The following is a 26958-nucleotide window of genomic DNA, read 5'->3' as shown; positions in this document are numbered from 1 at the left end:
AGTGCCCATATTCCCCCCCCCCCCCGGTCACAGGAAGCCCTGGAAGCAGAGTGGAGAAGGAGGAAACCACAGTTGCGGGGCTCCGTCCTATTGGTGCAGCAGGTTAGCGGCACGTTTGGTGACCAATAACCAGAAGGGGTTGCATAGTAACAGCAGGACGTGGAGAGAGGGTATTTTCAAATGCAAACACTGGTCCAACATGTCAGGTGCAGGATCCAGACTCGATCCAGTGACAGAACAAAATGGAGGGCCAGGATGGTGTGCCGCCATTTTGGAGCAAAATATTTTGAGTATGCATGCCATGTCTCCTAATTATGTAGAAATAAGCAGTTTAAACTGCAGTGCAAAGAAGTGGCAACAAAATGACCTTGAGCAATAGCGTCAGCTGACAAAATAAAATCGTCGCTAGCGGTTGATTAATGACCGAATAATCAACAGTATTTTCTTTTACTGTAATTTAATTAAGTGTAATTCAAAGGTGCCAACGTCACGACTAAGCCGCTCTAAATATTCAGCAAATTACTCAAAATTCATTCAAAGACAGACATCTGTGCTCACAGAGGAAGCCATACCTGTGACTTTCTTTTTTTATTTTGAAATTGGAAAAGTAAATCAATGAGGCATTAAAGATGCCAGGACAGATGGATGTGAAAGTAGAGTACCATCCAATAAACCGATGCCACATATTCTTCCCCTGTGGTCTTTCTGCATGCTAAATAAATGCAGATGAGACCCTGAGACGCCCAAATTAAAGAAAACTAATAAAAAAGTATAGGGAAAAGTACAACAACAAAAAAAAGAGTTGTGAGTTAGTGTGGCATAGCACCCTCCTTGTGTATTTGTTCATTTAATTTTGAAGGGATGAAAGCAGACAGGCATAAAGAGGGGCAGACGTAGAGAGATCACAGCATCGTGTACCGTATTGGTGGGTAGTGTGCCACACAGTCTGCCTCCTAAAGCAATAAATCTGAAACAGCATAATAGATAAACGCAATTCAGAACACAAAATACCCTGCGAGGGAAAACTAATAAAAAACTGAGTGATTAAGTGGAATCAGAGCTCTTAGGCAGTATCTGGAGATGGGGGCTGTCGCCATACAAAGACCAGAGCGGGCCAACACAACAGATGAGAGAGCATAGGGACGGGGGGCCGAGAAAACGAGGGCTAAAAGCAGAGGGAACGAGAGACAGATGATGGAAGTGAGGAAAGGAGAGATGGAGGAGAGAGAGAAAGTGAGGGATGGATGGGGCAGCAGATCAGAGGGAGCCTCTAGTGTGTCTTGCTCTCCCTTTAAAGAAGAGCCAGGAAAACAGATTAGGAGTCCTCTTTTCTCCTGGGGAAGCACGCGCGCACACACACCACACACACACATACCCTCCATTTAACCACCGTCCCCCCTCCTCGTCACACAAACATAAAACTAACTAACTTTTACGCTGCACCCGCCGCTGACCTGCCCGGCCCAGAACAAATTCGCTCGGTGCTGAAGTCGTCCTCGCTCTCAGAATGGGAGGAGACACAGAGCCACAATGACAGCCTGTGTGCTGCCGTTTAGGTGACCTCACATCAGGTCACGTTTGCTAACTGTTTATGACACAAAGAAGAGTATCTGCCTGCTTCAGAAGGATGCGAACACAAAAAGCAATCGTCCGTACAAATACAGGGAGCTACTGTGTCCCTGTGAGTAGGTAATGTGGCTCATATTTTCTTCTCACTTGAAGATAAATAACATAACTTAGGGTTATATTTAAATGATTCGTCTGACTAGGTATTTATTTGCATTGTCAGATATATGAAAAGCAATTGTGTAAAAATAAACTCCCACCAGTTTCCCATCTTCAAATTGTTCCTTTTGCTCGCTTAATACTCCAAAAAAAAAACAGAACATTCAAACATGGCAAGGAAACGCAGCAAATCTCCACCATGAACGAGCTGGAACCAATAAATGTCTAGATTTGGAAAAAAAATAAAATAACCGTCAATCATCTAATAAATTAGTCACCTAATTATTTTTAGTTCTTAATTATAATATCCCCGTTGTCCAGCTAGTAATCTGACGTGAAATATGTGATTCAGAACTGTGCTTATGCTTTATCAGTTTCACTTTGTGCGTGTATGTGGCGTGCTATCAAAACTGTGCCCAGTGTGAGCTACTGATAAACCACCGCACTGACTATAGCACAAAGACACATGCACACACACTAAGCTCGTCTCGCTTTAATTCTAGGAAAGGTGAGGTCTCTCTTCAGAAAGCCAAACGGCTCTTCGCGTCCTCATGTCACGTACTCCCGATGCATCACCAACGTTTGTCTCAGAGTAAAATTTGCAGTTAGACAAATCAGTGAAGCCGTACGTTATGCTTTACTGCACACTTTGATAAACAGTAATGGAAAAAGCATTCAAATCCTAAACTTCTTACTGAAACAATAACACGCTTTAGAAGCACTAAAAAGCCTGCAGACAGTAACAACTGCTGACTTTACAACAAAGCGTCATTTTTATGACATTGTCCACTTTTGCCATATTGGGTTTTTTCTCCAAATCACCCAGAAATTACATGAGGTGGATAAAAAAAAAGTATAAAAATTTCCCCTCTGACCATGTAGTGATGCAACCTAATCAATAAAAAATATAAACCTCAAGCCAAACTGCAAGTATTTCAAAACTGTGCTTAATAATTGAGTTAACAGCAGCTTTCAGTACATTTACCTTCAGTCCTTTTTTCTTAAAAATACTATCAATTTAAAGGATTTTTTCTCTCATTGTCAGACAGTTCCTGCTAGAGTTCACTAGTTCAGCCTAAAAGGGAGCACATGCTGAAAAGGGCTTCCTCACACATGTCCTCTATGACTTCAAAGGAGTGCAGCCATATAAAAAAATCGTAATAATACCTAAAGAATAATGAAAATTATTTCGCGAGGACCCTTTTTGACATGAAGTGCCTTCAGAGGTGTTGGATATTATTGCCAAACAATGAATATGTTACTCCCACAGGCTTCATTTAAATTATTTTTTTCGCCATTCTTATCTGTTGTATATTGTTTAGAAATCAACCTTGCACTCCCAGATGCAGCTGCCTTTAAATTAACCCCCACATTTCCTGTTTTAACTCAAAATATTCAAAAGTAGAATTTTTTTTTTTTTAAAAAGAGGTTAAAAAATATGATTCCAGAATTAAGGTGATATCAGTGTTTAGGTGGCTCATATTATTTTTTCAGTTTCCTTACAGTTAAAAAAAACAAACTATTATATAAGCACTGAGGGGTGGGATGGGGAATTACAGCTTATAATAAAAACCTAAATTGTGCTCTCCTCTATAGGTCTGTAAGGCACCATAACGCCATGATCACAATGTCTCTGAGTCGAGTACCACATGTGGCACATTCATGCCCTATCTCTCCTGCCAAATTTCCTGTCTGTGTAAGCCGTATAATGTAAAATAACAAGAAATAAACATTTAAATGAATCTTCATTTCCAGATAATTTCAGAATCACCTGATGTCAGTTTAGAGGTTTAGATCATGGTGAGCGCTTTATTGCTGTCCCCCAGTGGGGAAAATATCTCCGGATTGAAGCTGCTGCCTCGAAATCTGTAGGTTAAAAAGTCTCCATGACTCTGTAGTGGGAATGTGCTCAGCTGGCAGCAGCAATGTGAACATACTCCACCCTCCATCCCATTCTCCCGTGCCAGGGCCGGGCATTCCTCACCCCTCCAATGGCCAGTTACTACCCGCTCTTTTTCTCTGCGTTGCACACAAGCGCACACAGACTTATTCTCTTTTGGCCCCTGTGCAACTACTTGAAGCTAACTATTTCCTCCTTTCCTTCTTTCCTTGCCACATACATTTCTCCATTTCCTCCTTCCATCCATGCTTGGTTCTATTTCTATTTCCGCTCTCTTCCGTGTTTTCCCCTTCAACAACACTCCATCTCCTCAGCGCTTTCCTTCAGCTGCTCGCTGATTTGAGTTTATTTGCATGGCAGAGCGTAAAAGATGCAGACAGTGTGAGCAGGGCCAGCAGAGCCCTCCCGTGTCCATCCAGGCCGGGGCTGAGATTTGTAATGCTAGACAACACTCTGCAATGCAGGGATAAAACCTCGGCCACCGCACACAAAAAGAGCCTTGTCTTTTTTCTTTTTTTTTTCGCCCCCCTTTCCTTTCCACCGCTTACTGCACTTTTGGAGATGCAGATTTCTGCGAGGCTTTTCTTTCAGCAGGGACAGGAATAAAGACTGCAGAGAGGGAAAAATGATAGTTCCAGTTTGAGTTTGATGTATGGCCTCGATGCAGGGTATATTTTTGTTTAGCTTTCACTGCAGCGCGCGGCGGTGAGATCAGGCTGGGAGTAGATGTCAGTAGTGCTGCAGTCAAGAGTCAGAGTGAAGTGGTTTAAAAAGAAGAAAGGCAGCACGACTCGGGCCTTCGGTTTGTATTTGCCATTTCTGTTGTAGATGTGCAGTCCACTCCTTCTGGCACTATTATAGATCCCAGATTTGGTTTCTTATATAGACATATCTTCTTTTTTTTCAGTGTTGCTATATACACTTTGTTTGATTGTTTCTTTATAGCGGTCATGTGTGGCTTTGCAAACATAGCTGCGTGTGATCTTTACTAGTAGAATTATACATGCAGTAGCTGCTGAAGCTATTGGACTGAGCTCACAGTTTTGTTTGCATTGTTTTCTCCATTTTCTTTTTCCTTTATTTATAGTGGTTATAGATTTGGTGAATGCCTTTCTGCCACACTTGTTCAGATTAGATAAATCAGCTTCTGTGTTTTTTGGGCCATTACGTTTGACAAATGTGAGTTATTTGAGCTTTTAGTTTGGGGGCCAGAAAGAGAACCACATAAACAGACACAGATTCGCTGGGTTGTTTTCTGAATTGCTTAAAAAGAGATGATTCTTTCTAAATGCTTAAAGGATATTTCAGGTTTTTCCCTAGCACGCCCCCTCTCCCCTTCATTATACACCTCAGTATTTAGTAATTTCTTCAATAAAGTGTGTACCTGTTGATTGAAGTTTGGCAGTGCGCTCTGTTTGGCAAACTCCAGTTCTGCCTTGTATTTCGTGCCTCTAATCTTGCAAACATGTAATGACACCAAGTCCATCACTGATGAGTGAATATTTACAATATCTCAGTGCCATCCACTGAGCAGCTCCGTGTCTCATTCAGCATTAGTGTTCCTCTGATAATTAGTTTTGTCCGTGTCAATCATGGTTTGCAGTTATATTCCAGCTTGGAATGTGAAACTTGTCATTTGGAGTAAAAAGAAGAAGAAAAAAATTCCCCTGATTCGTTTTGGGGTTTACAGACAAGCATTTTGGACTTAGAAAAACTCCTTCTATGTTGTCTAAACTTTGCTTGCCTGATCCCACAATGTGCCCTTCTTTTCTCGCAGTGAGGTTTAGAGAACTTATTGCCCACATAATGCTGGGTCTTAAAACAGCGTGCTATCAGAGCCATTGTGGTCTGCAGTAATGGCTGGTTTAGGGGGTTGTGGTGAGACTCACTGCTCAGGGCTTTCATTAGCTCAAATCTCAGCCTAATTGATGCTCATAAGTTGCCTCGCATGATTAGGACTAGTGAAAGCCAACAAATGTCCTTCAACTTTTGAGGCATATCAACTAAATATATTTTTTTTTAATGTTCTATTCCAAGAAACATCAGAGGAAGGCATTAAGTCTTCTGAGACTTCTCCTCCTTCTTGTATTTTGTTTTAATGACAAATAATCTTCTCTTTATTAGCGCACTGCCTGTTTCCACTAAACGCAGCTTAATATTTAAATACCTGGAAAAACACAAACAGTTTTAAAGGCTTCACATTAAAATAAGACCAGCTGCCCAGCCCCCTCGCCTTTTTTTTTTTTTTTTTTATAAATCAGGACTGTAAGAAAAACATGGGAAATGTTGAAACCAGGTCAACTGCTAAACATATGGTGCCTCAGCATCAGGAGGAAGAAGTATAAATTATTATTTATGACACATTAATAAACAAATACATGCAGTTTTGCCTCTGTGTTATATTTATCAGCTTTAATTATTACATTTTAAACAATGTTTTTGCGACGGCCATCGGACTTTTTTGCGTTTTTATTTATTTTTTTTTTATTTTTGTGGATTTTATTTATTTGAGAAAACAATTTGAGATGTAATTCCGTGTAATACTGTCGACGTTATTTACGTTATTAAAACCATTCCGTTTTATAATGCAGGTGTAATTCTGCCTTTGAAATTTCAAGCGGAAATGTACATCTAAAGAAAACGAAGGGGGTATTTAAAGTTTCAGTTTCTCGTTTTTTCAGCGTCCTCAGAGATTCCGTGTTTTAAATACCTGTGGATTTTCCCCCATGTTTTTTATTTATGCCATATTTTTACTTTAATTTTATAGTGTTTTGATTTTACGGTTTTTTTCGGATTTTTAATCTCTTGTTTTATTTACGGTGTTTTTTCCCCTCAAATACCTGGTTGTTGATTAAAACACCTGTCTTGATGTCTTGTTAATATTTTTCCAACGATTTTCACTAAACAGCTTTAAAACAAAGCTACGTGATTTTTTTTTTATTATTATTATTATTATTGCTAGTACAAAAAAACCTTTCGATTTTTATCATCTCATTTTTTCTTTTCTTTTTTTCCGGAAGCAGATTCGTTACCTGAAGCTTGTAGAAGTTTCTGTGGGCCTGCGGTAAGTTCCGGGCTACAGTGGGCTGTGCTGAGTACACAGTGCGCGCTCACTGTGCTGTTATTTGTACTTTAATTAAGAGTTAAGAAAAAAGAGGGGGGGAACCGTGTTGTGGGATTATTTGGGGTTTAGAGGCACAGTTTGGTGTTTTTCCAATTAACTGGTCACTCTCCAACCAGGCCGTTGGGCATGTGTGGGCTTCAGCATCTGTAAAAAAAAAAAAAAAGAAGAAGAAGAAGAAGGGGAGAGAGAGAGAGAGAGACCAGAATTAATATTAAAAGTAAATAAATAAAGTATTGGGAAAGTTCAAGGTACAAACTGTGAAACTTAACAAGACGCTTGAGGCAGAAAGCCTCTGTCATTCAATCAATTAATAAAAATGTTAATGTAACATTAGGAATTATTATTAATAATAATAGTATCATTGTTATACTCATTATCGTCGTCATTATTGTTATTATTATTATTTGTACAGGCCCCTACTCCTCTTTCATACTTTAAGTCATTCACCAACTTTAGTATTCCAGCCAATCATTCATCTGATTGTTGAACTTACCAGTAATCGCTTACCTCGACGTCTACCTGCAGTTTGTTTTATGCCTAAACAAATAAGATCCTATTGGTTATTTAAACAAAATTATCATTGAATTAAAAATGTCAGAAATATGTAAATAATAGAGAGAGTGAGGGTCAACATTTTAAAGGCCTAGTCATTTTTTTCCTTCTTTTTCAAAATAATTCCATAAAAATAATTTTATGATAAACAAAAGGAAAATGTGTTTGTAATACAGGTCCTTGTATCAATTAAAGGAGGCGATAAATTGTTGACCTACTAAGTGTTAGGTTACGTGGTTTCTGCTCAGTCTCGTCATATTTTGGTCAGTCTTGGTTGTCTCCAATGTTAAAACAAAATTAAAACTACAGAAAAAAAAAAAAAAAAACGACACTTGTTCGTATCTCCCTGCTGTTGGGTAACTGGGCCACAGGGGCCTCCGTTTCTAAACAATAATAACAACAATAACAACCCCGCACATGTCATCCCGCCACAGACGCAAACCGAATAATCGAAATTATGCTGAAACAAAAACAAATTCATTTAGAGATGATTAATTGATGTGGCCAAATGTGTGGGGAGGTCAGCGTTTAATTATTTATAAACCCTCATGTTGGAGGAATGTCATTAGGCTGTTTTCTTCCCCTCCTCTCTCTCTAAAGGAGAGAGGCAGATAACTCCACACGCACAGCTGAAAATAAAAGCAGAAATAAGGCCAACTTCTGATTTATCCAGACGATGTGTATCAGATTCATCTGCAACAACGAAAATATTTAGTTTGTTGCTTTGATTTGAACCAGCCGTTTATAACTGTAGAGGAAAGCCCGAAGGTTGAGTATGAAACAAGACACGGCCAAGTTTTGAATGTGACTGGCGTGTGAACAGGTTGAGTGACCAAATCTGCACAAAATCTTCCAGATATTTTTTTTCTCCAGAGTTTATTTTTAAATCACTCTTATCTGCTTTTTTTAAAGTGACTTTTTCATTCTTAGATTATGTCCTTTAGACCCCACGGTGTCCCCACAAATTCTCCTGGCCAATTTCATTTGAATCAAAATCTGCTCCAGGTGATGTATCCAAGTTTACATTAAAAGAAGAAGAAACTTTCTTAAATTGAAACTTGACATCAAAAAGCACGTGCACCAAGTGTCTTATGTGGCAGGTCTGCTGGATCTGGCCGTTGTCCTTAAAATCTCTGGAGCAATAAACAGTTTCTTAAAACACGTGGTTGCTTTTTAGTAAAGTGGAGAGAGTGTTTTTTGTTTTGTTTTTTTAAATCATGTTGGTGAGAATGTCTGCGATATCTCAGATGAATTTGATCCTGTTGCTTCACAGCGTCACATCCTGACAGTCACATGCAAAATACCCTTAGTGCTACAGATATTGATGGAAATCAAACAAAGTAAGTTTTGGGATTAAGGAAAGCTGTCCTGCTTGGCTGCTCAGTAACTGACAGCTGACTTTTCCCCCTTTTTTATATTATCAGATGCGTGGACACACAGAGCACAGCTTATATCTGTGGCCAGGTTGTCATTAAAATAACATATTATCCTTTAGTGGCCCGATCTTTGCTCTCGGGTTGTAAACATTAAAACAAAAAACACCACACACATAAAAACCGAGCAGCTCTGCTCTTGCTCGGCCGTCCCCACAGAGTCACTCTGCAAACTTCAGGCGGTAGGTAGGAGCCGGCGCAGCTCTCTAATCCCTGCAGCCCGTGATTTAGCCTCTGGTCCTCCTAATGCTCCTAAAGCCCCAGCTGCTCTCCTGGCCGCTCCGCTCTCTCCGCGACAGACTGCACACCGCTCGCTTTATTAATAATTCACCTAATAATTCACCAGTTCGACGCTGCCGCCTGAAGCACCGGCCCCCCAACCCAACCTTCACTGTAAACAACTGCCCCAATTCCCCGTCTATTATTTTGTGTATGTGCGTGTAAACAGGGCGCATGCTGCTGAGGTGAGCTATTTAGTGGCTGATATTTTGGGAGGGAGGGAAGAGCAAGGCAATCTATCGCTGCCGGAGCGCACGGCGAGCTTCCATTTTTACGCACCGAGGCATCCAGAGCCCCGCCGAAGCCGCGACCGACGACGTATCGCTGTACAGGCATTCCTCTATCGGCGAGGCTGTAGCGATTTGAAGAGGCACGACGCAAGCTGCTCTTTCATCTCGTCAGCTTTGAGGAGGAGGCGGCGAGGGACCAGGGGTGTCCCCCCCGTTTGCGTGTAACTCCGTGCGTGTGCTTGCGTGTGTTTGTGTGCGTTCGGATCAAGAGAGAGGAGAGAGAGAGAGAGATACGAGGGTAAAACAGATCGGACGCGCGGCATAGGAGACAGCTGCTTTTGGACACGTTTTGGACACAGAAGCTGATCGACCGCAAAGGCTGCACACGGAAAAATAATAGAAACAAAACTTACTCCGCGTCACTTCTCCCGTCCATTATTATTTTGGGTTATTTTTTTGATTTTTTTTTAAACCCGTATTATCAGTATTAATTCGGGGAGGGTTTTTTTTAGCATCTCCCAGTCTGCTGGAGTTTTGCCGCCGAAGGACGCACCTCGGGACTTAGACGCAGACGTCTCCCTCACTTCTTTCTGCGGGACATGGGCGCATCTGACGCCAAACAGCGGTAGACGGAAGGCTCGGAGCTGGTGTCTTCGTTTCCTTCTATCGCTTTCAGAGTGGACCGACTTTTGAAAGAGCGTGTTTTTTTCTCTATCTGGGCCTAAAGCCGACGTGTTTAAAGGTCCTTTTTTGCTTCCGGCAACAGCGAAGAGACCAAGTCTTCCTCCCTCATCTCTCACTCCCTCTCTCACTTTTTTGGAAGCTGAACTTTTAAAGGAAAATGGGGCATTGAGAGGGTTGGCAGATCTCCCCACGCTATAATGGTACGTGCTGTGTAACTCAATAGTTCTTTTCTGTTGGCTCTATAGGGTAAAGTCTATAGGGCTGGAAATAAACAAAACATGCTTGCACTTATTTCAGGGCTCTAATTTCTTTGTAAAGAACTTTTGTTTGATGGATTTGGTGCTAGAGTTCTGGGCCACAACACACCTGTGTGCGTCCCTGTGCACGTGCGTGTATGCGCGCGTGCAAATGTAAAAGTAACTCAACTCGTTTGTCTGCCAAATGTAATTACAAAGCGTCTAAATGAGCCGCGATTGAATAAACATTCAGTACTGAGCGCTGAGTGTTAAATATTATTCTCACACACTGCCTTGTTTTTCCTACAGCTCCGTGCATTTTATGACCAAAGTGATTTTCATTTATTTGTTAACAATAAGCTACTTTTTTGTTGCAGTTCTTTTTCGTGAAATCTCTCCCACAGTGTTCTCAAATATCTGCAGCTGTAATAATTATGTGCATGGCATGTGCTCAAAATTAATTTTCTCCACATTTAAATCAGTGCAGTTCTCCTTTCTGGCGCGTTAACGTGCATCGAGTGGCCCTGTAGACAGAGGCTGATCTTTGCTGCTAAAGTCACACAAAATAAAAGCAAAGGTAAATCTTAAAGACTCGCACAGTGATCGTGTGTGGACGATATATTACTGCTGTACTGGTTATTATTATGCCCTAAGAATCGCAATAAATTAACGTGGCGCACGACTCTCGCGCGTTACTCCACCTTGCACTCGCCGACTCGAGTCTTTTCTATCGGAAGGCGGCTGCTCTTTTTTATCAATGGGCACTTCATTTGCGTAGCTGATGACACTTTATAGCGACTACAAGGGGGTGGGGAGGTGAGGTGACACACAGACCGTCTTTGTGCCCTCAGAACAAGCGCTGAGAGTCCTCAGAAAGAGCAAGTAGCATAAATTAGAGCACCTCCGAAGCATTTAATATTGATCTGAAAATCGGATGATGACGATGAGCTCATTATCTCTCTAAATCCAGCAGCATTTGGAGATAAATATCAGATTTTATCATCAATATCTTCTCTAAAACTGCTACAGCAATATTGAAAATGCAAGGCTGTGGCCATCAGCTTTACGTGATCTCTATTAACTCAAAGCTTTACGTTTTAAAATGTCCTAATAAAAATGCAGCATTATCATTGCTAAATCAACTTAAGAGATTGAAGCAGAAGATTCCATTATTTTTGGTATTTTGTTTAAGCTATTTTTACTCATAGATTTCTGATTAAATTTGCTAAACCTGTGAAGTATTTTAAGGTGATAGTGATGGTTGTTTACTGCAACATAGCAATAACAGACTGCACTGTGAAATACTTTGTAGATCATCCGATATGTTTCAGTATCTCACTATTACAATCCTGTAATATAACTCTTACCTCTTACTCTTGCTCACGCGTCTTCACCTCAAATATCGATGCTGTTACACACAAATACTCATCTACCTTCCTGAAAGTTTGAGACCTGTTTTAGAACAATTAATCCTTAGAAATAAAACAGTGAGAGTTTATTTAGACTGAAAGCGTATTTGATTATAATGTTTCTGGGAATGCACACGGAATCTCACAAATGATAAGCACCAAAGATACAGGAGGGGAAAAAATGTATAAACTTGGCACTCGGATAATTACAGATCTGTCTCTTTATCATACTGAGTGAGTATACATAACAAAAACACTTTAAAAATAATACACACATATATATATCTATCTATATATTTATATATAGATAGATATATAGATTCATGGCCACTGACATGAGCAAATATTGCCTGTATATGCAGCATTACTTTAAAGCGCATTAGCAGAAGTGTTCATTCACTTTTTGCACATTTATCATCGGCCGCCAACTTTGCACGAGCACCTTGATTGCTCTCTACATGAAGGGCGCATAGCCCACACGTTGTCACATGTTTTTTTATGGGTTATAAATGTCAGCCTTACGTGACATCAAGGGGGTCACCTACCAAAAACTTTTGCTTGCCCCAGCTGCCCTGACTCACAGTCATACCTGCTAAACAACAACACAGACAGGCCCCAAGTTGCTCAAGATGTCAAATTCTAGGCCGCATGTGTCTTCTGATGTCAGCTTTCCAATTATCTGTCTATATATCTTAAGGTAAGCCAAACATTAGACAATTGTTCGTAATTGGCAGTGATAACACGATGCTCATTTTGTTTTGATTCTCGGCCTATAATTTCACAGTTGGTTGCGCTGCGGTAGTTGCAGAGAAAACGTGCCAACCACAGAAGCTGTCAGTCAAATAAAAGTCAAGAAACTTATTGGTTCCAAGTTGGGAGGTGGGTGTAAACCTTTTACCAGATTATTAAATACATTTTCAAAGTACCATTTCAGTTAAGATGGAAGTGGGTGAGACATTTGAAATGAGCTCAACGCGCTGCCTCCTTGAGTCACATTGTCTGTGTGTGTGTGTGTGTGTGTGTGTGTGTGTGTGTGGTATATGTGTGTGTGTAACTCCATGCTTCCTGGTCTTTGTGGTAAACTCTACTGTATTAGAACCATAACCACAAGAAAATCTCCCCACGGATCAGTCCTTGTGTGACACAATGGGTTGATTGTCCCAGCCCAAACCTCATTGTTAAATGCATTAACCAGAGCAGCTAGACCTTAGTTGAATGTGGTTTGGACCTTCAAATAAGAGAATGAATAAGGACCCATGTACAAAGAAGGGTGCCAGTGGCATTGGGTTACTTAATGTGCCAAGGGGGCGTTTGGTGCAAGCAAGTGTGTCAGTGAAATGTTGCTGGTTCAGTTCAGTGTTACAACTGGCATGGTATTATCATAAGGCCACAGCCATAGCCTATCCTGTCTAGCAAGATTAGTAGTTGACAGGCAAGTTGCCAGGCCAAGTGCATCTTGGGGTGTGTCACAATGAGCGCTCTGTTCAGACCTGTTTAACTGAACAGTTTTGGTCAACAAAGACGTTTTTTTAATAAAGCAACGCTGGCGTAGTTTCACTATCTATCTGGCATTCAGGTGATTCACCTCACCTCACCTTTCAATTAAACCGCAAACCAGCTTGTATGAATTTCTCACACAAGTCAAATATCTTTTTACTCGAGGCATCTATTTTTTTAATACACCAGCAGCACTTGAACAGACTCGCTTTTCACACGATGTGCCTCCCGCCTTATCCAGGATCCCAACATTTAGTATTATTGTGTAAAACACAACTGCACAATTAAGCCAAATGCAATCTTCAGCTCTGCGTCTTGGCTGTACTTCTGACCCAAGCAAACCTTCAGGACTCACGAGTGGAGTGAAATAATTAGCCCCACTCTACTCAGCCATCCATCCATCATTTTTTTAATGCAGCCCCTCGGTTTCTCATCTTCTTTCTTAGCCTCCCTGTTTTCTCGTCACCCCCCCTGAGAAGGCTGTGTGAAAAATCGTATTTTTCCAACGTTTCTCCCCGAGGTAGCTTTGGCAGGGACTCACACGGCGGCCATTTCTGCCTTTCATACACTCCTCACACACCATGGAACAGATCGCCGGTGCGGCCTGGCATCTTTGAAGTGGTTGCCATCTCACGCAGGTTGGCTGGACTGTTTTCCTCTCCCCATCCCCCTATTTTCATCCTGTGCCTTAAACTTGGCAGTGTTGCTTTTCAGGCACCAAATAACGATGATAAAAACACGGTTGAGACACAATGGTGGTTATAATAACCGTGTTTTTTTAAAAGAAAGAAAAAGAAAAAAAAAGAAAAAAGCGGGATCAACAGTGCTGGTAGTGGTTGTGGTTCATGATTGTGGGGCGGCCAGGATAAAGGTTTTGTGGAAACAAGGAGAGGGCTGCACCAGGTGTGTGACAAGTGTAAGTTTTTATGTGTAGGTGGTGAATTAGTGTGCAAGTGTGTGTTTTTGTGTGTAACTGCTAATGTGATATGCAGAGAGACAGAAAGCGAGGAAAGGTGGGGCGATGTGTGTGTGTGTGTGTGTGGTTGGGGGGGGGGGGGGGGGATCATTGATATGATGCCATTCATTTGCTTTAAAATGGAGCCATCTGAGAACAAATTCCACCATCAGGGCCTTTCATACACAAAGCTCTGTAGAGGTGTGTTTGTAAGTACATGTGTGAGTGTACGTGCAAGTGTGAGAGCAGGTTTCGGAGATCTCACCTCCAAAGAATTTGGCCATATGGTCGTGAACACTAAATCCAAAGAGAGAGCGAGTGAGCCAAGGAAAGAGAAGTGTCTTCTTTTGTCAGTGAAGGCAGAAAGAAAGGCAGCTTAAAACACACCCTATACAGATACCTTAGATCAGATGGCTCAGACAAATAAATAAATAAAAATCCTCCACTGCATCCCTTACTCCACATATTTGTGAAGTAGGAAAATCTGTCTCAATTAACACATTTGCATTGGGCGATGATGGACTCCAAATAGGTCACTGACTCAATCTCCCGCCTCCGAATCTTCCCTCTAAAATGTTAATTAAGCAGGGCTTTGAGATTTTTTCGCTCAGGGCTGGCCATATGGGCCGGGCATATGTTCTATATATATAGTACAATATATAATTCATACACTGCTGCAGGAGAGAGTGTTTGGGGGCCCTGGAGTTTTTTTTAGGGGTTTACTACAAAGGGAATCAGTATGTTCTGGCCTCCCCAGTGCCAGGTACAGAGCTTAGCCTATTCATTAGCTTCATGTTATTCATTGTTGCACAATAGGATTGAGGTTCATCAACACCTGTTTTTCTGGCGAACAGCATAAAGTGGGTGTTTAAATTCCTCTTTGTTGGATGGTTAATATGAAATGAGAGCAAATTATCTACTGTTGGAGTTCAATTGTTGTTGGGGGTTTTTGGTTGTTTGTTTTATGTGTGTTATGTTGCTCTTCCTGAAGTCAGGTTAAATGATAGCTAATGCTGAGATTCTGGGGGTACGAAGACCTACATATGTACAAAAGGTTTTCTCAAATAGTCAGCGCTCCCAGTTGTCCCACTGCCATCCAGCCAGACACCCATTCACCAGCAGCACTGGGCAGCAGCAGCCAATAAAAACAGCTCTTTCCCACCCGCAGCTTTTTGGGTTCGACTCAACCAATCAGGGAAGGCTTGCTGGTGCACCTGACGCTGTTTCTGGCCAGGGACAGCCAATCACAGAGGCTCCAGCACACCTGATGCATTGTGGTCTGCTTGCTGGTAGTCAGCAGGCTCGCACTGCTGTGGACCCCACCACAGGTGTCGTGGATCCAGGCCATTATTCTGCCTGCCAGCCAATCAGAGGCGTCATTTCATTATCAGACACATGTGGCCTGGCAGAATCTGAGCGCTTGCATTTTGTCTTGTGTGTGTGTGTGTGTGTGTGTGGATCTGCATGTCTATTAGCATGGATGTGTATTTGTGGATGTGAGGGACTCTATTACCCCATTCCCATAATGCTTTGCTCTCTTATCAGCAGGCCTCTCCGACTCTGAATCCCAGCTTCATCATCATTTTGAAACTTGTGTTTCCCCCTCAAGGAGTCGAGAGCCTCAGCAATAAAAAAAAAAGGGCTAAAAATAGGAAAAAGAAAACAATGTTTATGGACTAATAAAGATGATTAAGAATCGCACAATTGCAGAAAAATGGAAGGTTTGCGAGTGCAGATTATCTGTAATAAAAAGCTGAGGGGAGAGATTGGGGAGAGAGGGAGAAAGAGAGTTAGCCATACAGACCTCTCATTGCGAAGGATATGAATAGCCTTTGTTTTCACCACAACTCAGGGCTGTGTGGTCTGCCAACGTCTGGCTCTTATTATGGGGTTTGTGTCTGTGTGTCTGCGTAAGTGGCATGCACGTGTATATCGGTGTGTGTGTGCGCTGGTGCGTGTTGCAGGCAGAGCGAACATGGGTGTGGAAAAAATGTATATGCATACGGGCGATTATATTTTCAAGAGGGTTAGACTATATGCGTGTGCATTTCGGCATTTCCACACACATGCAGTGTTTTCTCTCTGCTCCCGTTCGCTGAATAAATGTGGCATGGGGTCTTGGGCTGGCACAAGCGCGTGTGCATGCTTTTTTATCCGTTAAAGTTGTGAAATGAAATAGGATTTCACAGAACGGCACAGCGGCTGTGGGATTTGGGCTCCCTTCGGCTAAGTAGAGTGGGATAGGTTGATCCAATCAACTGCAGAACTGCAAGGAGAGCCTATTTCACAGCTCCGGGCCCTGCCAGAACCCTGCCTGCCCGCCTGTCTGCTTGACTTAGAATACAAATGAAGCTCCCTGAATGCACACCTACACACATATGCATGCATACACCCTTGTACTTACAGACAATCTGACTGGGGATTTATAGTGCAAGTGTTGTGGAGCTTCTGTGGAGAAATGAAACCAGTTGGGGTTAAAAGACTGTTTCACACGGAGCGGGTACATTTTAGGGTTACGTCTCACAAAGAGGAGGGAAGGAAAATCACAATTTTGTTTTGCCACAATCTAAATTACACTGGTTTAAACAAATTAACAGAGTGTTGTGAGATTGCTTTAAACATTGCAATACTTCTTAAATATACTATATGTTATTAAAGAGCAACGAAATCCAGTTATAATATTTTATTTAATAAATATTAAAATGATATAAAATATATGCTGGGCTAAAATCTGTGCTGTATTTGTTCCACATTTCGCAGCATGACTTTTCAGCTACATGGAAACAATTTTAACTGAATAACTATTTCTCTGTTTTTCAGGCTACTGACACCTACCTGGTGAACGACGATCCCACTAGAGGCCCAGGGATGCCTGAATGTTTCCTCGTGTCTGATACATATAGGGTATACACATCCCCAAAATACATACACACTGCAAGCTCTCTGTATCTGTCCTTTTAATTGCACTGATGTCCCAAGATATATTTCCTGGACACAAAAAAACAAAAAAGGAACCCAGTCCCTCTCTGTTTTTCTTTTGTGGGGGGGAGGAGTTTTTAAAGTACAAAAGCCTCATTAGTGCATTAATTTGACATGGTCCGACCACAGCATAGGAAACACTATGCTACCTTCATTCTTGCCATGATGAATGTTTGTTTCTGGGGTTCCATTAATGTGTTCAGAAAATACATCCACATTTTGTGTTGACGTTGTGCTATTAGCTCGCTCATATGTCCATTTCCTCCACACACACACACACACACACACAAAAATTCCCACACGTCTTCATGAATGTTCTCAGTTCATCTGTCAGTTGCGCTGACATGTGGCAAAAGTGCCCTGCAAAAACACTATGTTTCCTAAAAATGTCAACTTTTCCGTGACATGTATTTTTATAAGGGATTATTTAGGCTTGGCAGAAAATTGGTTTTGTTGCAGATTCATGTGGAGGACACGCGTCACGTGCAGGGCAAAAGTTAGAAGCCAGTTAAAGCAAAGAAAAAAATACTTGATGTTATAAAAGTGAAATTTTTCTGGAGGATACTGCCTGGGTTACATGTTATACATATGGTAATTTTCACAAATATTTCCCCCCCCCAAAAAAATCAGCTTTCAGAATGAGTTTGGCGATAACTGCTAGACTGCCTGGAAAATTGCTCTTTTGGCCTACACGCTTCAATATGACTTGTTCCATTTTCCACTTTTAAAACAAACTAATTATGACATAATCCCAGCAAAATAAATCTATACGTCTTTATTACAGCTGAATACAAATATGGTAAAAATGCACAAATCCAAAGCCGTCAGAGTATGACATATAGTAAACACATTTTTTTAAAAAGCAGCAGGCCTAACACAGTGCTCTGCATACACACTCACATTACAAACAGATCCATAGTCTCTGGGATCCACACTGTATATAATATGCTTGTTAGCCGTGGCGGCCGGTCAGCCATGTCTTTCTGACTGCATATGCCTGTATGCATTTGACTGGCATGCCGCTTCGCAGGCAGACGTAAACAGCTTACTCAAACAATATTTACACTGTATGCCGTAGTAAACGGTACAGTTGCACAATATTCCGTTCACATATTTCCTGCCTTTTGAAAGGCAGCCTCAACCACCTGTCTCACACATTTAGCATGCTAATGGCAGTATCAGTATGCTACATCACATTCAATATTTAATGGCCTAGCCACAGGCATTGGTAAACAACAAGGATATGAGTAGTGCTGTGTGTCAATGGGAGACCGCAACATGCTAACTTTAGGCACGCCATATGGTTTTCTCATGTGCTTTTTAATGGCAAGCGTAGTCTCAGAAACCACTAGATCCCTGTGCGCTCGAGGGGCTTTCAAAGGTGATGTTGAGACCTGACTGTTTGAATATAGGCAGAGAGTTTGGAAAGAAAGCCCAAGCGTCAGTGTTTTGTAACTCCTGCGGTCGGTTGCTATAGTTTGTTTGTTGCAGCCAAGTGCCTGTGTTGAATACTGAGATGGACACCTAATGTCAGACTGAAGCCAGAAACAAAGACAACCAGTAAAATCAGGCAGCAGAAAGGGAGAGTGTGTGTGTGATGAGGACAGCAAAAAAAAAGAAAGAAAGAAACTAAAGAAAGGGAGAATAGCTGAAGATTATGAGACAGAAAAGGAGAAAGTGACACTAAAAAGAGCCACTGAGAAAGAGAAAAAATGGGGTAGACAGAAAGAAAAAGAGGGAAAGCAAGAGAGCGGACAAAAGCTTTGGGGTTTGGGCCTGTGCCGTGGTGGGGTGTGGTTTGGAAAGAGGAGAGACTTTGGGAAAAGAACACTACACCTCAATATGTTTTACTTTCTTTCACTTCAATTTAGATTTTTCTCTCTTTTTCTTCTGGGTGAAATTCTTTTTCTGGTTGTTTGTGCCAATATATCTTTGACCAACAGACATTTGTGTTCATGAATGCACTGAAACTGTGAGTGTGTGTGTGTCTGTCTCTACTGTACACTATATGCATGTGCATTTGTGGTGTAGGTTTCTATGTATGCTACATAGGCTGAGGTCTCGTAAAGTTGCACAGCTTCATCCCCCCCGAAAAACTTGGCATCCAAGCACGAGGGTGACTTCAACCCCCAAAACCGCACCCTTGCGCACACATGTGGGTGGGAGCAAAAACTTTTGCACAACTGGAACACATACGCACACAGAGACTTGCACATATAGAATTGTATTCACACACAGGCACACGCATGCTTCCAAATACTAATGCTCGCTCTCTCTCTTCTCACACACACACACACTCTTACACACACATGCACAAGGCAGAGGCTTATGTATAATTGCAGGCACTCTGCCTGCATATATGAGTTTGATTAGGCTGAGGAGCAGGGAGCGGGTGAGGATAAAGCCAAGCCTGATTAGAACCAGAGTGTATTGCTTCCATACAATAGAGGCACAATGAGACTGGTTTAGAGCACTTTGCACAAGTTCAGGTATCTTTTGTCCCCATAAACATATACCGTATACTAGAATATGACTTGGATTCAGTTAAAAACAAAAGCAGAAATAGCAAAGCAAAATGTATCATGGCTGAAAAAAATGACTCTTAGACAGCAGAATTTACAACTTGCTGTAATAATTTTGGACTTGTTTAGGTTCATGAATGCGCCTGCCATTGTAAATATTTAAGTCTGGTTATAACTTTCAGATGATGAGCTCTTTAGTTAAAACGAGCGGCATGCAGCATCTCGAGCTAAAGCGGAGCTGCAGAGTCAGGGCTCATGTTGAGCTCTGACACCTTGTAAAATGCATTAAATAAAAATAGGCGGTCCAGATTTAATGAGATGTTTCAGCAGTATGAAAAGCCGACCCTACCGCGCACGTTTACTTTACAGTAACACATAGTCAAGTTAACAATCGGGCCCCCTTCAACAAACTTGTAAGACATTTAAATAGCTTGTACGCAGAAAGCTTTGTGCCACCATCCAGATGACTGGCTGACAAAGGACCACAGCATAATCTGAGCTGTAAATTTAAAACTTTCTTCTTTTTTTTTGGTCTTTCTATTTTGGTTACACTTGGGTTTGCTTCTGCATTCTTCATAAGAGCAAAGGATATGAAAGCAGAAAAGGGATCTTTTTGAGGAAATCTGCCACCTCAATCACTTGTGTTTGCTCTGGCAAACACAAGTGATTGGCAAAGATTTTTAAGACAGTTTTGTCAAAGTAAATATCCCTGCACCAAAAAAAGATTCCGTTTTTTTACATGACCAAAAGACTGCAAACATAGATAGATAGATAGATAGATAGATAGATAGATAGATAGATAGATAGATAGATAGATAGATAGATAGATAGATAGAACACATTATTTAACATAACTAAAAGCTTAGATTTCTGCTTCCGAAGTGTTTAAATCATGTAGTAAAATATAAGCGAAATCCCATGCCACATTTACAAAAGTATTACTATCTTTAAAATACAACGAGGGACTGCTCTGCCCGCACAGTACCACAGGCGCACATTGAGCCCCTGTAGTTCTGCAGGAATACTGTAGCTCAAGCGACTTTTCTTTGGGGGATTTAGCGAAGCGTTGATTCTTAAAGAAAAAAAAGAAAAGGAAAAGAGAAAAGAAACGTTTAAATAACGATCGTTTCAAACATAATGTTAGGTTTGTGACGATCTGATAGAAAAGCGGGGAGGAAGAGAGAGAGAGTGAGTGAGAGAGAGGGAGCGTTAGAGAGAAAGAGGGAGGGAGGGAGGCAGGGAGAGAGAGCAGCAAAAACTTTCCTCTAAAGTTAGCGCGGAGCTTTCACTGCAAGTGAGGCGGGGTTACAGCCTGGACTGAGCCACAGCGGCTTTGCAATGCGGCACCGCAGCGAACCTCCATCCAACTTTGTTATCAGCAACTCCAAATTTCATCTGTAGACTCCAACATGTACTCCCCTTACTGCTTGACACAGGTATGGAAGAAAATCGCCGTTTTAAGGCTCCGGCGCTTTGCTTTTTTCCCTTCCCCCCCGGTGTAGCGCGCCTCCGGTTTGTTTTTACTGTACGTGGTTTACAGTGTTGTGTCGCCTGTCGCGCTGCTACTTGTCATTTGCTGCGTACGAAGGAGCTTTTCCCAACTCTGCTCTCTTTTCCCCGATAGTGTTTAACCTCCCTCGCTCTCTCACTCTCTCTCCCTCTCTCGCGCGCTCTCTCTCCCCCTTTCTTTTTAATGGCACTCCTCCAACGGGCTTTCTTGTGCGTCTCATTGCGCATGGTTTGGAGAGAAAATGGCGCTTCTCCCAAATCTATTTTATATAAAACGGAGGTTGGAGAAAGGGGAAGAGGGGCTGGGTGTCCTGACAGCTTGCGACTAATTCCAGACAAACGGAGGCAATAACCGGTTTTATCCATAAAGCTCATGAACGAGTTTTAATGAAGCTTCTTGAGTAGTAAAATCTTCTTTTTTTTTAAGGTTTCTAACTTACGGCTGTAGGGTGGTCTGCCAGTTTTCAGCCGCGGGGGCCTTTAAGGGTCACGTCGTAGATGCAATCTTAACTGGATTTATCATATTCTGCAACAGCAGAAACAAAACAAAGTGCTTTATTTTATTTATTTATTTTTAATTGTTCTTTTGGGGTTTTTTTTTTTTAGCCAAATAAGAAATTGTGGGCAAGTGTGCATGTGTGTGTTCTCGGTGGTGTCAGATTGATTAATGACAAAACAGAGGTGCCCTTTAAATAAACAACAGAACCACTCCGTAATATTTGCATAATCATTGTATGAAAGTCAGTATAGGTGGAAGCTTTTTAGGGATTCTCCCGGTTAAAAAAAAGCGGGAGAATGTAATGTGCGTAATTTTAAAGGCCGTGGATCAGGTACAGGTTCTACACAGAGGAATAAGTTAAGTTGAAAAAAAGTTTAGATCAGTTTGCTTTAAAACATTTTCTTTAAACTGCAGCTTTTAACTGAGATCTGTGAATATTTAGCTCACAGGTTTTCACCTAAATTCGAAATTACAGACTTAGTTTTGACCTTTCAAGGCTCATTTCCTCTAAGCATTTCTGCCACTGTGCACTAAAACTCTGCATTATCTTGTTTCACCTCATACCCTATAATGTTCCTTTGATATATATCTGTAAACTGTGCACTAGAAATAAACTCGAGATTAAAGGAAAACACAGGACTAGGACAACCTTCAAACCTTTGTTTTTGTCTTTGTTGATTTTTTGACAGAAGTGACGTAGAGCTTAGGCTTTATTTTTCTTTTTGTTTCATTTTTCATAACAGTGAATACATTGTCTTTATGAGCTCAGCGTGTGTTGTTTCAATGCGTAAGGAGCCTTTATCTGTAAATCAAAACAGATCATATCACAGGCCTCGGGAGATCAAAGGTCACGCTGTAAATGACCTTTTTCATTTTCTTTACAGCGCCGCACTTTTTGTGCCCGACAGAGCACATACATTTAAAGTTATGTTTATTCAAGTTATATTAGAACAGTCACTGCAGAGTTAACAGATGAGGACCACAGGAGCGCCGAGCCTGCTGCTCCAGGCCACCGCAGGTCCGTTTTTCCCTTCTGCCGCTCGGCTTATCAAATTCACACACCGGGATAAAAGCACTTTTTTATTTGCACGCACGTCACCAGCAAGCCTTTATTTAAAGGTGGAGTTAATAATTACCGTTTAATATCAGTCGGCCCATTTGTCAGTAAGAAATGATTTTTTTTTTAAAACACAAGCTCCAGTTACCTGTAAGTTACAGCCTGCAGTGCAATAAATGCCAATTATAAGGCTTATGATGTATAATTTTTGCGCATTAATTTGACTTTTGAAACATAATAAAATCACAGATTGGCTTCCAGCCTGCGTGTTACATTTCAATGATACAGGAAGGTCACGGCCTGCAGCCCTGCGTTTCTTTTAGTCCTACAAAATGCTTTACTGTAATATTCATACGTTTTGCAAAAAATTTATTCCAAACCATATTGTAGCTGCACAGCCTTTTGCAGTGGAGCAGAGAATTGTAATCATTCCTTTCCTTAAACAGAACAGTCTGGTTTCGAGAGCTCCGAGGAAAACATGCAGGATTCCTTCTCACAGTTATTTCAGGCCTTCAGACCAGACCTGTTTTGCTTTTTCTTTGACTGAAACTAAAGTATAATGTGTATGCATGTGTGTATGTCTCTTCTCCGTTAGTTTGTTTTTACGTAAAAAAAAAAACAACAACCCCGGAATCACAGGCATCCCTAGAAACGCGTCGGCCTCGTTCTCTTTCTTCCCGCTTTCTCTTGACTGTTCTGCCGTCTGCAGGTTTTATAGAGTCAGAATGACATTTAATAATCAATAGCCCATTTGATTTGCCCCGTAAAATAAGTCCAGCAGCCCTACTGCATATTTAGTACAGATAATTTTCCGAGCCTGGCGGTATGAGGCGAGGTCCGCATCGAGTTTCCTCTTTCTTTCCATTAATTAAAATTAATTGGCAGCAGATCCTCTCACACGAGCGCCGCATGGACTCGTGCTGCCCATATGCGTGATACATATTGATCTGCTTAGGCTGCTGTTACTGCGTCTACGGGTCTAGTGACAGATATCAAGCAAAGCTGGTTTGTTTGCATTCTCTCGTATCTCCTTGAGAGCTCGTGTTTGTATGTCGAGTATATTAAGATAACACCAGTCAAAGATTAACCCCAAAGACGCTCGTGCATCCTGCTTCTTTCACACCTGTAATTGAAACATGACTTAAACATTTGCATTAATTTATGCTCTGCTCTTTTTAATTATCTTTTGATGCGTCATTAAAACGGAATACACGCCATTTGTGTGTGTGTGTGTGTGTGTGTGTGTGTGTGTGTGTGTGTGTGTGTGTGTGTGTGTGGGTCCACATGAGTGTACACACGGATGCTGACGTGCGTAATGTAGATTGCTTGTAGCCTAACCATCCATCCATCCTTCCACATTCGTCCAGTGACTCCATTAAGAGTTTGTTCTTGATCACTGTCGTGTAAATAATTCACAAATCACAGAAAACATGTAAAAGTGGTGTAAACAACCTACAATGCATTATTAATGCTGATAAAAGCTTTTTTGGAATAGCCTGGTAGGTGACGGACCGACGAGCCAAAGTAGCGGTGCAAAACATTGCCAAACATTAGCAGGAGTTGGTTTTTTTGTTTTTTGCGTACGCGTGGCATTGTTTCACGTCCCTGTGACGGAAATGCATTTGCATGAAGTTTTAATGCGGCTTGAAGGTCGAGGGGGGCGGGGGCGTCGTTAATTAAAACTTCTATGTGCTGCGTTTTTGAATTCGGTTATTTCAGACTGCTGTTAAGTCCCGTTTATCCAAAATGAAATGGGTTGCTAGCGCCAAATTCTGAAGCTTTTGCCGCAAAATAAGAAATGTTTAACAATGTGCCGGGAGATTGTTTAACTGCTCCCCTCGCGGTTCACGCGCAGAACATTTTTATTTGTTCACTTGATTCTCGCTTATACGCCATTCATGTCCAATTATACGCACTTCTTAAGGGTTTTAGATTTTTTTTGGACTTCAAATGAGTCCTTGAAATTCACTCGGCCATGTGCGATTGGCTGAGCCATTAGAAGCATGAAGTGAAATGTGCACAGGCTACAATAGCCGTGCCATATAGCAATAGCACAAGAAGGGGGGGGGGGGTGAAGATGTTGCAGACAGTATCTTTGGTGATAGAGATAAAAGCATTTTTATCGCAACCAAACAGCCAAGTGAATCACTGTATATGGAGAAGCGCACAATATGTGTGGCAATCTGTGTGAAATACACACAGCCAGTTTCTATACAGTTAGACTGTCCAAATCAAACATTCATTCTTAAGCCGAATTTTGAGATTGTTCTTTTTCCTGTTTCCACCTAGAAGTCGCCATTGTCACAAAGGGTCAAATGTTCAAGACCCACGCCGTCACAGCTAACTACCTGCTAGTGTGTGCTTTTTGTGTGCGTACAGTACTTGTTTTTCCGTCCCGTTTTGGGCCACGGCTCTCCTGCGTCAGCGTAGGTTCTGGTTTCACTGGGACCGGTCAGTGACTGCTGGTGTAAGCCGAGGTGGGTCTGCATGATCTGGTAACATACCAATCCTTACCGGCATCACTTTGCACCCACACATGCACACACACGCCCTATAATCCTGTGCACACATAGCTAGTTTGCAGGCACAGCTCTGTCGTGGTGGACGGTAAGCAGGGTGAAAATGGCCAACTGCAGGCCAAGGGCAAGCAGGCAGGCCGGCAGTGAGTTGTAGGCAGAACCCAGGGGTACACTGTGTTCTTTTTACTTATTCATCCTTTGCTAGAGGCAGACAAGGTCCAACTTACGCTCCTTGGCCCCGAGTGAGAGCTGGTAGGCAGGCACGAAGGAACGCGTGCTTGGGAGTAAGAAATGGCACATGATGATGTCAGTTTAGCAGTGTCTAAATACATTTGGATCACGGGCTACCAATAAATGTGCCTGATATGTGTGAGGGATTGATGTGTGCCTAAATTAACTTAAATTGTTACTCAAAATTTTGAAATCACATGCATAGTGTCAAACGGTAGTCTATACTAAAATTATGAGTTTTTGTTTGTAACGTCACCAAAAAAGAAAAAAATATGCAATTGAAGGACCCATAAAGCCCCAGACCTATAGCCTAAGGTAGCTCTTGGACAGTCGTCCTATGGCAGTGTGTGTTTGTTTGAATGTGGGTGAATCTGTCTTGGAGGTGATTTAAATCCAACACAGTGGCGTTCTGTTTATCCCTTATCTGTGCAGTCTTCCCAACTGCCCATAGAAAATGGATTTATCATGCTTAACCGAGGCACTTGGCACAATCCGGTAATAGGTGGCTGTCCTCTGGATGGATGAGCATGTGTTTGTGTGGCCGATATGTGCGTGTTTATGTGTGGCCTTGTGCACATGTTACCTCCTCCCTGTCCTCTGCCTTCTAGTGTGGATTAGGTTTAGGTTGATCTGTGGCCAGTGGTAGCAGGCGGCCCCTATAGCGATCTTATGTTGGTCTGAGATAGTTTTGTTTACCGAGCCATACTGCACACACATGTATGCATGAAGATACGCAAACTCATCCGAAAAGAGAATGAACACTCACGTAATGTTATAGACTGATAGACAGACGCGTTCAGGAGCGGGAGCAGCAGCAGCAGCAGAGTCGAAATCCCCTCACTGTGCTGATACTGGGAACGCTGCTCCGACTTTAGCCTTTGCCAGTTTTCGTCACGGGGGTGGAAAATGCTCCAAAATCAAATTTTCACAATTGTCCCTCAGAGCTTTTGTTGTGGCTTTGCTCACTATGCGATATAATTTTAATCTTGGCTGGGGTACGAATTAAGTGTGTAAAGTGCTCGTGTGATTGACTGATAATTGCATATCCTCCCTGTGCAAGACTGTTATTTTTTTCTCAGGTTTCAGAATCAGAGGTGCAACAACTAGCAGTTTACAGTCATTTAACGTGAAAAGACTTTAGTTTGCCAGCAAAAGAGATGAAATCATCAGACGATGGAAATGTGAGAAACCACTAAGGAATCAAGAGATGAGAAGATGCAAGAGCCAAAGAAGTGCGCTGCTCTTGCATCTGCTTGGGACAGACTCCCCTTCACCTCCATCCCCACTTCTCCTTCTCCTCCACACCCCTCCACCTTCTCAATTAGCTCCCTTTTAAAGAGAAGTAACGGTTAGTGAGTGATCGGCATTGTTCGAGGATGAGCTTCAGTTGTTGTTGTTGTTTGTCTCACCCTCTCCCTGTATCTTGCTCCATCCCCCTCCTGTGTGACCCGTTGGTGTGTTTTTCGTTCTTTTTGATTTTCTCAGAGGCTTTTTTTTTTTTCCTTTTTTTTTTGTGGGGGTAACCCCACTGAATGGGACAATGCAGCCTAGCGTGAAATTAAAGCTCTTAGTTAGTTTGGAGTTGCTCAAAAGAGGATTTTACACATGCATGCATTCA

General features: G+C 41.8%; 1 protein-coding gene and 1 long non-coding RNA gene across 9 annotated transcripts in view; one reads left to right on the top strand and one right to left on the bottom strand.

Annotated features, from left to right (window-relative positions):
* Nucleotides 1–4136: 4136 nt before the first annotated feature.
* Nucleotides 4137–9020, bottom strand: LOC120729127. Its single transcript, XR_005694851.1, has 2 exons — nt 7243–9020; nt 4137–6893 (listed from the first exon to the last, which is right to left on the bottom strand). It is a non-coding gene; the product is annotated as an uncharacterized LOC120729127 (long non-coding RNA).
* A 418-nt stretch (nt 9021–9438) lies between these two features.
* Nucleotides 9439–26958, top strand: part of LOC120729125 (nuclear factor 1 X-type-like) — a 109086-nt gene continuing 91566 nt past the window's right edge. For 7 of the 8 annotated variants that reach the window (XM_040024596.1, XM_040024587.1, XM_040024591.1 and 4 more), the window contains exons 1-2: nt 9439–10127; nt 16845–16928. In XM_040024596.1, the coding sequence (XP_039880530.1) occupies nt 10125–10127; nt 16845–16928 (87 nt within the window). In that variant the 5' untranslated portion in view covers nt 9439–10124. Of the gene's footprint in view, nt 10128–16844; nt 16929–16953; nt 20962–26958 lie in introns of those variants that run through there. The other variant, XM_040024589.1, reaches the window with a different exon arrangement.

Source organism: Simochromis diagramma, unplaced genomic scaffold (assembly GCF_900408965.1).
Source record: "Simochromis diagramma unplaced genomic scaffold, fSimDia1.1 OVJJ01000302.1, whole genome shotgun sequence".
Lineage (NCBI taxonomy): Eukaryota > Metazoa > Chordata > Actinopteri > Cichliformes > Cichlidae > Simochromis > Simochromis diagramma.
Note: the sequence above shows the minus strand (reverse complement) of the source record. Positions and strands in the feature narration are given on the sequence as shown.